The following is an 11,681-nucleotide window of genomic DNA, read 5'->3' as shown; positions in this document are numbered from 1 at the left end:
ATCATATGATACAAAATTCTTTCATGTTTTTTGCAATAAACGAGTTCTGAAGATTTTACTTGTGCCAATTTATGATTAATGTTTTTTTTAATATTACAGGTGAATGAAATGGCTTCGACTAGAAGATCTTGCAAAAATAAGCCTGATGTATTCTGCTCCATCTGCAGTGAATACACCATTGTACCTAACAGGAATCAAGTCACAAGTTTCATAAAGTGTGCTTACCAATCTTATTTTGGTATTAATTATTATATTTTGTGAGAAGATCAAATTTTTCAAAATCAAATTAGCAAAAAAAACCTGACTTGATTGAGAAAAACAGATGTCATTTTTGGATTTAGCGGTGGAAAATGGTCCGAATTCAGTTGAAAAAACCTAGACAACTTGCAAAAAACATTTTTCTGTAACCCAGTGTAATAATCCAAATTTTACTTTTTGTTTTAGTGTGAAAAAAAGTAAAAATTACATGAGGAAAATGGGAATCACCTAAAATTTCTTAATAAAAATAAGTGCAGTTTCATCACTATTATGTCGCAGGTTATCATTAACACAACGCACAGATCACAGTGGATCTACAAATGCACAAAACATTTACGAACAGGCAGAATATTGGTAAAATTACACTTAATTTTCATTTTGTCCACATTTTATTGTTAAAGGGTTATTATTCTATTATTTTACTGTCGATCATGTGACCCCTGAACTAAAACCGGTTCAACATCCTTAACTGTTAATATCAGTGTAATTTTTGTACTTTGTAAATTCCTGCTGCAGGTCGGATCGGACCCTTTGGAGGGCCGGTTTTGGACCACGGGCCGCATGTTTGATACCTGTGGTTTATAGGTTATCCTGGTAGTGTTTTACTGGTCTGACCCATTTGAGATTGAACTGGTCTGTATGTGGAACCAGAATTAAAATGGTTTGGACTGCACTGATTGTTAAAGGTGCGGGTGACTTTCATCCCCAGTTTCTCCTCACATCTGTCGAACCTCAGTCGTCTCCTCAGGATCATGAATCTAAGTTTGTCTGTCATTACTCACCTGAATCTCTTCCTCACGGTGAACAGTTTCTTAGTTCCATCCGCCAGAAACAAACCATGTGTTTACAAACAGAGTCGGGAGGGAACTTAAGAATTTTGTCATGATGTGCATTGTGGGAAGCGGAGGTTCGCGCAGCCGCCTGGCAGCAGCAGCGCAACCATATCATATTATATGGCTGCAACAAACACGGCATGTAAACGGCTGAAATGTGGAAATGGAGTAAGCGGAGTTCCACCTGGCAACGGCAGCCGCAACAAATCATCTTTGGAATTTTGTCACGACGTGCATCGTGGGAAGCGGAGGCTTGCACAGCCGTTTACGCGTCGTGTTTGTTGCGGCTGCCGCTGCCAGGCGGAGCTCCACTTGCTCCGTTTACATGTTTCAGCCGTTTACATGTCGTGTTTGTTCCAAGGTTAGAATAGTTTTGGATTTTTCATTATAGTTTAGTTTTATTTAGTTTGGACTTTTTTTTCTCTAATTCAGTTAGTTTTAATTTGTTTTTAGAGCAGGTTGGCTAGTTTTTATTAGTTTTCTTTTTTTTTCTAAATGCTTAGTTTTAGTTTAGTTTTGGTATTAATTCTAGTTTTGTCGTCTCTTTTCTCTTCTTCTCTGTCGTCGTATTCAAATAAATCCCAGACAGGACTCTGCTGCTTTCTCCCAACTTTAGTCTCCATGTTTCCAGGTAGAGTGGGGACCAGAAGACGACTGGAAACCACAAGTGAACACAAGTGACGGACCATTAAATATCATGTGGTGCCAGCAGCTACAATTGCTAGAGTGAAATAAATCGCTTTCGTATCAATCTTTCGTTGACAAAGACGAAAACGAAGGGAATTTTATCCATAATTTTTATTCGTTTTAGTTTTGTAAGCACACAATACAGTTTCAGTTAGTTATCGTTTTTTTCTTTTAATTATAGTTTTTATTTATTTCAGTTAACCAGAATGTTTTTCAATTCTAGTTTTCGTCATTTCGTTAGTTTTCGTTAACGATAATAACCTTGGTTTGCTGCAGCCATATATTATCATATGGTTGCACTGCTGCTGCCAGGCGGCTGCGCGAAACTCCGCTTCCCACAATGCACGTCACGACAAAATTCCTCAGATGCCCGAGTTCCCTCCCGACTCTGTTTGTAAACACATGGTTTGTTTGTGGTGGATGGAACCAAGAAACTGTTCACTGTAATGCAAGAGATTCAGGTAAATAATCATAGACAGACTTACAGATTCATGATACTGAGGTTTGACAGATTTGAGGAAAAATTAGTTCAAATCTCCTGCACCTTTAATATCTCCAGTGCCATTTTTGTCCTAAATTCCTCCCATGGACCAGACTGGACTCTTTGGCTGGTTTTGTTTGACACCTGTGCCCTTTGACTGTTCTATCTTCAGTGTAGTTTTTGCACTGAAGGCCCAGATTGTACGTTCTGGCGGACCCGTTTTGGTCCACGGGCCTTATGTTTGCCCCCCCCTGGTTTAGACTGTTTAAGGTCTGGACATTTGCACAAACATCCTTCCATCTTTAACCCCATAACTTTACCTCATTCACTTGTAAAAATGTAAAAAAAAAAAAAAAAAAAAAAAAAAAGACGTCTAGTTTGACAGATGATCTAATAGTGTGTTATTTTTATAGACGCAGACACGTAGATGCACTGACATCATCTCACATCTGGGCTCGGAGATTTTTACAGATGAATTTAGATCAAAACAGATGTTTTTTGTCACTGCCGCAAGAATATTAGTGTTAACATGAAGATCAGTAACATGTAGGAAAACAAAACTGGAAAGGGTTAAAACCATGGAATAAATGTGAAGTTTACATCCTGGTCTGGTGTCTGGTTTGTCAGTGTGGTGAGTTTTTGTCTGGTTTGTGAAAAGTGGATGAAACAGACGCTTTAGAGCAAAGATTCACAAAGTTTTCAACCTACAGATGGAAGTTTAACAACAATATGGACCCAAACCAAAAACCTTTAACTTCATTTTATGTTTTTTTTTTTTTTTTTTTTTTTTTTTTTTTTTTTTTTACGATCTATATCTTGGTCAATATCATTTATCACCTCTTTTAAAAATTTTTCTTCTATTTGGTCAAAATAAATGCACATATTATATATTTTACTTTAAAAAAAATCAGCTTTGTGAACCCATTTTCAGCTTCAACCCTGAATTTGTGAACACAACTCTACACTTTTTGCAACATTTTAGAACCAAAAAGTACATTTCACGTCTCCTCAGGATCCAGATTTACACAAATACGTCAGGAAATGACACAATATTTACATTTTTACTGATAAAATAATAATGAATAAGCTTTTTTTTGGAACATCAGTCACAGAAATCAGGAAAAATCATGATCAATAAAGTCTGTCAACACTGAAAGGTTAAATGAACTACATATAAACAACAGTCATTTTTACAGTTAAAATACTGCGACTTCACATCTTTAACTTATTTTTTCGATAATTTAAATTTTAAGTACTTTATGTCCTTTACAACCAGTGTCCTACATTTCTCTTGCTCATCATCAACATTTATCGCCTCTTTTAGTGATTTTTCTTCTATTTTGTCCAAATAAATTCATATATTACATATTTTACTTTAACAAATCAGATCCAGGACCCATTTTCAGCTTCGACCCTAAGTTTGTGAACACAGTTCTACACTTATTTTCAACCTTTAAGAACCAAAAGTACATTTCATGTGTTCTAAGGACCCAGATTTACAGATACATGCGGAATTGAGACAATATTTACATTTTTACTGATAAAAAAAAATGATGAATAGGCTTTTTTTCTGGAATTTACAAACGTCAATCACAGAAATCTGGAAAAATCATGATCAATTAATTCACCGAAAGATTAAATTAGCTACAAATAAACAGAAATGACTGTTTTCCATTTTATAAATACTGTGATTTAATGTCTTTAACTTCATTTTCATTTTTTCTACTTTGTGTTTTATCTTTTACTGTATTTTCACCATTTCATCAGTTTATAATCCCACCTTTTCTCTTGTTCAGTGTCAACATTTATCACCTCTTCTAAAGATTTTTTTTCTCATATTTTGTCAAAACAAATCCACACAGGAAAGTAAAATTAGCTGCAAATAAACACAACTGACTGACTTTTCCAGTTCAAATGTTCTGTTAGAACTTCTTTCACTTTCATGTTGCATCTTTTACATTTTTTTTTTTTTTTTTTAATGTATTTTGTGTTTTATGTCTTTTACAATTGTCTGTCCTACATTTCTTTTGGTCAACATCAATATTTATTACCTATTTTTCAGATTCTTCCTCTATTTTGTCAAAATAAATGCACATATTACATATTTTACTAATACAAATCAGCTTCATGAACCCATTTTCAGCCTCAACCCTGAATTTGTGAACACAACTCTAAACTTTTTGCAACATTTTAGAACCAAAAAGTACATTTCATGTCTCCTCAGGATCCAGATTTACACAAATACGTCAGGAATTGACACAATATTTACATTTTTACTGTTAAAATAATGATGAATAGACTTTTTTTTTTGGAACATCAATCACAGAAATCAGGAAAAATCATGATCATTGCAGTCTTTGTCAACACTGAAAGGTTAAATGAACTACAAATAAACAACTGAGTCATTTTTACAGTTAAAATACTGTGACTTCACATCTTTAACTTCATTTTCAAGTTGCAAATTTTCAATAATTTTTATTTTATGTACTTTATGTCCTTTACAACCAGTGTCTGTCCTACATTTCTCTTGCTCATCATCATCATTTATCGCCTCTTTTAGTGATTTTTCTTCTATTTTGTCCAAATAAATTCATATATTACATATTTTACTTTAACAAATCAGATCCAGGACCCATTTTCAGCTTCGACCCTAAGTTTGTGAACACAGTTCTACACTTATTTTCAACCTTTAAGAACCAAAAGTACATTTCATGTGTTCTAAGGACCCAAATTTACACAGATCAGGAAAAATCATGATCATTAAAGTCTGTCAACACTGAAAGGTTAAATTAACTACAAATAAACAACTGAGTCATTTTTACAGTTAAAATAGTGTGACTTCACATCTTTAACTTCATTTTTTCAATAATTTTTATTTTATGTACTTTATGTCCTTTACAACCAGTGTCTGTCCTACATTCCTCTTGCTCATCATCATTTATCGCTTCTTTTAGTGATTTTTCTTCTATTTTGTCCAAATAAATTCATATATTACATATTTTACTTTAACAAAACAGATCCAGGACCCATTTTCAGCTTTGACCCTAAGTTTGTGAACACAGTTTGACACTAGTTTTCAACCTTTAAGAACCAAAACTACATTTCATGTCTCCTAAGGATACACATTTATACAGATACAACATGAATGGACGCAATACTTATATTTTTAAAGATAAAATAATAATGAATCTGCTTTTTTTCTGGAATTTTCAAACATCAATCACAGAAATCAGGAAAAATCATGATCAATAAAGTCTCTGTCAAAACTGAAAGGTTAAATTAACTACAGATAAACACAACTGACTGACTTTTCCACTTCAAATACTGACATTATTCCACTTACTTTTCATTTTATTAGTGCCTTATCTTTTACTGTAACTTCATCATTTCATTTTCTTCTGATCAGTGTCTCCTTTGGATGACACACATTTATCAGCTCTTACATTTTTCAAAGTAAACGCACATATTACATGCATTATATATGGACAAAAGTATTCGGACACTTTGAATTCAGATGTTTCCCATTAAAGTTTAAGGAAATATTGATGTTTATAAACTATATGGACATAAATATTGGGACAGATCATGTCTTACAGCTGTAAGATATCTTGTTCATGAGCATTTGAGATACAAAAAAAAATAAAAAAATAAATAATGGTAGATTTTTCTTCCTCAGTGAGACGTGAAGAAAGTAGATGGTTAGTTGTGGTAGAAAGTTATTTAGAGCATGAAAGAATGCTTTAGAAATTTTGAGGTAGAACATTTAAATTCATAGTCACAGATAAAAAAAAAAAAATAATAATAATAATGTTGAGAGAAATGAAGTAAAAACCAGCTGAGGCATTTTGGAAGCAAAGATAATAATTTAAACCAAACTAACCAATGCAATGATATTTATCCCAATATAAAACTATATTAGATGTCATTTTTATTTTGTATCCAACCTGTTAGAAAAGAAACACCTGAATTCAACATGTCCATATACTTTTGTCCATGGGAAGAAACCCAGGGGGTCCTTGAAATTTTTTTGGGAGAAATACATTAAATAAGTCATCATGTACTGAATACAAAATAAATAATGACAATTAATGTTGAAATATAAAACATAATAAATACATTCATATAATGGGTTTACTGTCAATCATCTTTTTTAAACTTTGGTAACATTTGAAAAACATTTCTATTTTATGTGATTCAAAATGAGTTTGAGTAGCCGAGTAATTATTTTTTGATGAAAGGTTCATTTATTAATTGACCAATTTATTTATTTATCTTATTAGTGAAACAGGGCACTATTCAGTTTAAATTTTGCACACAAAATGTACTTCAAATTATTTTTATATATTACAGTTAAATATATGTTGTTTGTTTACAAAGTTTTGACAATATAAACAGACACCTTTGGCACAGGAACAAATGTCGCCGAATTTTTTTCAATCAAAAATGCAAAAGCGAGCTGGGGGTACTTGGTAAAAAAAAAAAAAAAAAGTTATTTCAGGGGGTACTCCACTGTAAAAAGTTTGAGAACCACTGATATTGTGTATTTTCCTTTTAATAAATCAGCTGACCCATTCAGGTCCTTAACCCTAAGTTTTGAATCTTTTATTTCCAACAGTGTGACCGTAGCATCAGAAGAAACAGGGTAACAACTACCAACCAATGTTTATTGGTTTAAACAATCATTACACAGGTACATCTATAAACAAAAGAAACTGCACACTTGTACTGAATACAGATACCTTGAACCCACATGGATATTGCTACTGCTGGTCTGCATTTGACATCTCAGATAAACTTACAGTTTGTCGTTGGTGCTTCAGAAGCCATTCAACAGTTGCTTTTAGTCGGTTACACAACTCATTAGCTTGGCCAAAAAAAAACAAAAAAAAAAAACAAAAAACTAATTCCACTTTAATCATCCTTACAATGTACCGTTTACACACTGCGTATAGAAAGATTGAAAACCTTTGTCTTTTTTTTTTTTCACAGCAGCTATACAAATTTATTGCAATGCTATCACAGAACAGACACAACCAACACACATGATGCACAGTTCTGATAGGGAGAGCTCCAGTACTAGATATTTTAGGTTTTATTGATCAGATTCATTAAGAAAACTGCATGAGTACAAGAGTTAACATATAGGAACAAAGCTTACAAACATTCTAAAACACTGTTTTTTCATTATAAACAACAAAACAATGAGTTGCCCTGTGACTTTGTCTGTCCCCACCCCAGTCCAGATTACATACACTGTCCCTTATAAAGCATATGGAATGTAATCCTCTCAGGCAAGCGCTTTCGGTTGTTGCCCAGCTCCTGTGACAGACGTGTTTGTGTTGACACCGTAACCTGTCCCGCGCCCTCCCCTCCTTCACATTTAGAAACTGAAATGAAAACCACTGACAGTAACGACGACCGCAATTTTTTTTTTTTTTTTGATGGCGATGCAAAATTGTGGGAGGTGATGAAATTTCCCCGTTTTCCAAATTGACTTTTTTCTTTCATTAAAAAAAAGTGTTCTCTACAATCAAACTACTAAAAAACCTGTATTTAGAAAATAGTTGATAAAAATATTCCCCTGAATTGTACAAGAAAAGAGGTACAGGGAGCACTGGTAAAAGATGTGGTTGGAGAGATGTTATTCTGCCGCCTCATCTTTCTCCTCAGCTGCATTTGTAGCTGGTGTCTGAAAAACAAAGAGAACACATTAGTTATGCAGGTTTATGGACAACTTTTGATAGGATTCATGCGATTCTCAGTTCCAGTGTTTTCCCGAAGACTTAAAAAAGTTTCTAATTTTCATCATTTCATCTCCTTTTACATGAGCTGCTTCTTTACCCACTTTTTTTTTTTTTTTTACTATTTGTTGTTATTTTCTGTGCTTAATTATTTTGCTATAAATCACTTTACACTTACTTTGAAAAGTTCTCTATAAATTAAAATTATCATTTTATTATATATTTAGGACCAGTATTATGACTGTTATGTGAAAGTTATCACTAGCAAACACAGTAAAGTCATTCAGTTAGTTTTGATTATCTCCACATAATTTTACCAGAATTGCAAGGATTGATTCATTGTTGACTATTAAAATAATCTGCAAAATACTGATCATCTATAGTTGGATAAAACATATTCATGTGTCTTAGTATGAATATTTTGTAGTTTGTTGCTTCTGTAACAATAAAGTGAATATGTTTGGAGTTTTCACCAGTTTTTTTAAATATTTTAAAATCAAAACAATCCGTTAATGAAAAAATAACCTATAATAATAAAAATAAATCAATCTGCAGCACTGAACAGTACATTAATGTGGATAGGTGCTGCATGTGAAGCTTAAAACATCAGTGAAAACCTTGACTAAGCACCGTATTCTCACCTCTTCCTCAGCTTTGGCTTCGCCATTCTCAGCGGGGGCCTCTGGCGCCTTTTCCTCAGGCTTGGCCTTCTCCACTTCCTTAGCTTTCTTAGCCTTAGCAGGTCCCCTCTGCAAGAACAACAAAACATTAATGTCAACACAGATAAACACCAACAAGAGCCATCCACACCTGAAACTATTAATGCAAGATAAAGACAGAGGATGACAAACTATGACAGCATGTGTCTGTTATTGGATTTACTTTGTATTTACTTTACACTTTAAGAAAATAAATAAGGAAACCAATCAGGCCACACAGCTGATTGATTAACTCAATTATGCTGGTTTTCTGATCCTGTGGTGGGTTACATTGACCTTTTGAGCACTTTGTGTTGAAATACTGGGCTCAATTCAAGGGAAAGTGAGTGAATTTTCTACAGTGTGAGCTTTGTGGATGAAACGTAAAGTTTGTCAAGATCAGTGTTCATTATGAGGCTCAGACAGTGTATCATTCATCAGTGTGGATGAATGTATATTTCTAGTCCTTAGTGTGGATGTAATAAGACTCTTACCTTTGCTTTGGCTTTGGGCTCTGGCTTTGAAGGTTGTGGTTTCTGTGATGGAACAAATTGTTGATGTTAGGCATAAGGATGCATTGACCAGTGTGCATATTGTTTTAGATTAGAAGAGGCTTTATTGATCCCACAAGGGACAAATTCACTGTCTGCTGTTTTTATACTTACATCTTGCAACCTGAGAGATCTCCTCTTGGGCTGTGGAGAAAGTGAACACAGATTAGTTCTGATTCAGTGTCTCCTACCAGTGGGCTGTTACTGACCCCTGGTGGATAAACAGGTGGAGTGCTTCATTAACATGTGATAACATAAGATTAATGTACAGATGCTGCTAATGAAATAATGTTGGTGTGTTTTCCTTACCGCTGAATCACCATCTGCTGTTGCCTGCAAGAAATAAAAGAAAATCAGATTAGATATTTGAGAGTAATGCTGTGTTTTGGGGACACGGGATATGAGTATTAGTTATGTAACCAAAAGGGGGCGTTTCCAGCCTATCACTGCACATATAGGACTTATTTCTGCAAAAATACTAAGACTGGGTTAAATGTTACCAAGATATGATCATGTATGTTGAAGGAAGCTGCAGGACTGATATGCATCTGCAAATTGCACAATCTGAAACGCATCGACTTCTGGCAAGAATATGTTTTCCTGTGACAAAGAGGTAGCCCCTGCTACTGCTACTGTAAAACTGCTGGAGGAGGAGGAGGAGGAGGAGGAGGTGGACTCCGCCTCCTCACGACACATCCATTCATTGGTAATAAATGGGATTGCATGGACAAGAGGAAGGAGGGAGGGGTGGGGGCAGGAAAAAAACCCGAGCAGGGTGCTGTACGTTCCCGCCACACGTTTGAAAATAGTCACTCCGAGATGCTCAGCGACTCTGTCGGTGTGGAAGCAGAATCTACTAGAACCCCCAGCAACAGGAGCAGCGCTGTGCTGACGGAGGCTCGCCATTGCATAACCTACAACTGGCCTGAGCCGACGATCCACCGACAGGGCACGACAGGAGGCGAGCGACCGATGCATTCCACGGCCACGGTGCAGAAAGCGACAATAAAAACACAAAAAGCACACATGCACGTACACGACGACGGTTAATTAAATTATCTCCGACTGATGTTTAATCCACAAGCACGAGTTCGCCTCCACACAAACAACAACCTGAACGTTCCGGCTAACCTAGCTTAAAACACACACTTTTATTTAGCATTTTAGCGGCAAGAAAACTTTAACCAGTAGCTGCTAGCACGTCGAACCCGACGACCCCCAGAGGAAATAATCAATATGCCGCCAACTTTTCCTGCAGAAAAGCACATCTATCGAAAGCGAAAACCAGCTGCTCTTTGTCCAGAATTATGGAGGGAAATAAATTAGCAACAAATGCTAATGTCCAAGTCCCAGTCCTGCGGTAAAAACACGGCACACAAAACCCACTTGGCACAAAGATAATCACTGCATGAGATAAGACCGAGAATGAGCCACTAAGACGAGGGAAAAAAAATCAAAACACACACACTACGCTTCGGACAAACTCTCAGCTGAAGACAGACGAGAAAAAAACGGACATTTTCAGGCAATTATTTAGAACAAGTCGAGCTGGAACAAGCCTGTCTGACAAAGTGCAGTAGTGGGTTAGAAATGCTGTTATTACTGAAGGCAGGAAAAACATCGGTCTACTCACTTTGCTCCGCTTAGGCATGGTTGGTTTGTGTGGGGTGTTTTGTAAAAAATAAAAAACAGGAAAAAACAGCTAAATGTTAGTCAATACAGAAGAAATTACAGTGCTATGTTGTGTAGAAGGCTGTACCAGTACAGTCTAATACAGCGCAGCGAGACGTTAATGTTCCATTGGAAGAAAAACCTGCTCAAACCGGATTGGATTCTCCCCCTCCCTCCCTATTCAAACCGTTATACTTCCTGCATGATTGACGGGGCTAATTCCCGCCCTCGCCGCCCACCGATTGGTCCGTACACCGGTCAGCAACGCGATTTCAAACTCGAGCTTTCCCCTGATTGGCCGCATCACCCGTCAATCATCAAATGTCGAGAGCTATTTGTCTTCCAGTGCAGCCATCTGCTGAAACAAGACAAAATTGTCTTCAAATGTGCCCTTTCTTCCCGCTAAGAGGTGGTTAATCAGCGTTTATCGCTAAGCCACGCACATATAAGCATTTGCGTAGTAATGCACGTTTAAAACAAGCCACCCCACGCTTGAATACGGCTCCAAAAATGTGATTAGAGTCAATGTATTGGCAGTAGATTGAGAGAGGGGTGTGTGCTCCCCTGGCCCAGTCCTTTGTATTTAAGCTGTGGAAAATGGCGACAGGGTACAGGAAGGTTCAGCTCACACACACTGAGCCCTGCACCGCTCTGGGTCTGGGCTCTACTGCTGTTGTCACCGTGTACAGTCCAAACATGACTTCAGTCAGTGGAAACAGCCGCTGGAGTCATTTCAGACATTTGCACGTAGACATTCATTT

At 36.1% G+C, this 11,681-nt stretch overlaps 1 protein-coding gene across 3 annotated transcripts; it reads right to left on the bottom strand.

The window, feature by feature from the left end:
* Window positions 1-6,902: 6,902 nt before the first annotated feature.
* On the bottom strand, window positions 6,903-11,067 carry hmgn1b (high mobility group nucleosome binding domain 1b). Of its 3 annotated transcripts, none has more exons than XM_030153404.1 (6): window positions 10,883-11,067; window positions 9,567-9,582; window positions 9,364-9,395; window positions 9,193-9,234; window positions 8,642-8,749; window positions 6,903-7,948 (listed from the first exon to the last, which is right to left on the bottom strand). In XM_030153404.1, the coding sequence occupies exons 1-6, from the start codon at window positions 10,898-10,900 to the stop codon at window positions 7,901-7,903; spliced, it is 264 nt and encodes an 87-aa protein (XP_030009264.1). In that variant the 5' UTR covers window positions 10,901-11,067; the 3' UTR covers window positions 6,903-7,900. The 3 variants fall into 3 exon arrangements, with proteins under 3 accessions (XP_030009264.1, XP_030009263.1, XP_030009262.1); XM_030153403.1 differs by having other exon boundaries at window positions 9,364-9,393; window positions 9,559-9,578; window positions 10,882-11,066; XM_030153402.1 differs by having other exon boundaries at window positions 9,364-9,393; window positions 9,559-9,582; window positions 10,883-11,063.
* Between the last annotated feature and the right edge of the window lie 614 nt (window positions 11,068-11,681).

This window comes from Sphaeramia orbicularis, chromosome 14 (assembly GCF_902148855.1).
Source record: "Sphaeramia orbicularis chromosome 14, fSphaOr1.1, whole genome shotgun sequence".
NCBI lineage: Eukaryota > Metazoa > Chordata > Actinopteri > Kurtiformes > Apogonidae > Sphaeramia > Sphaeramia orbicularis.
The sequence above is the reverse complement of the archived record's forward strand: the minus strand, read 5'-3'. Positions and strand labels throughout refer to the sequence as shown.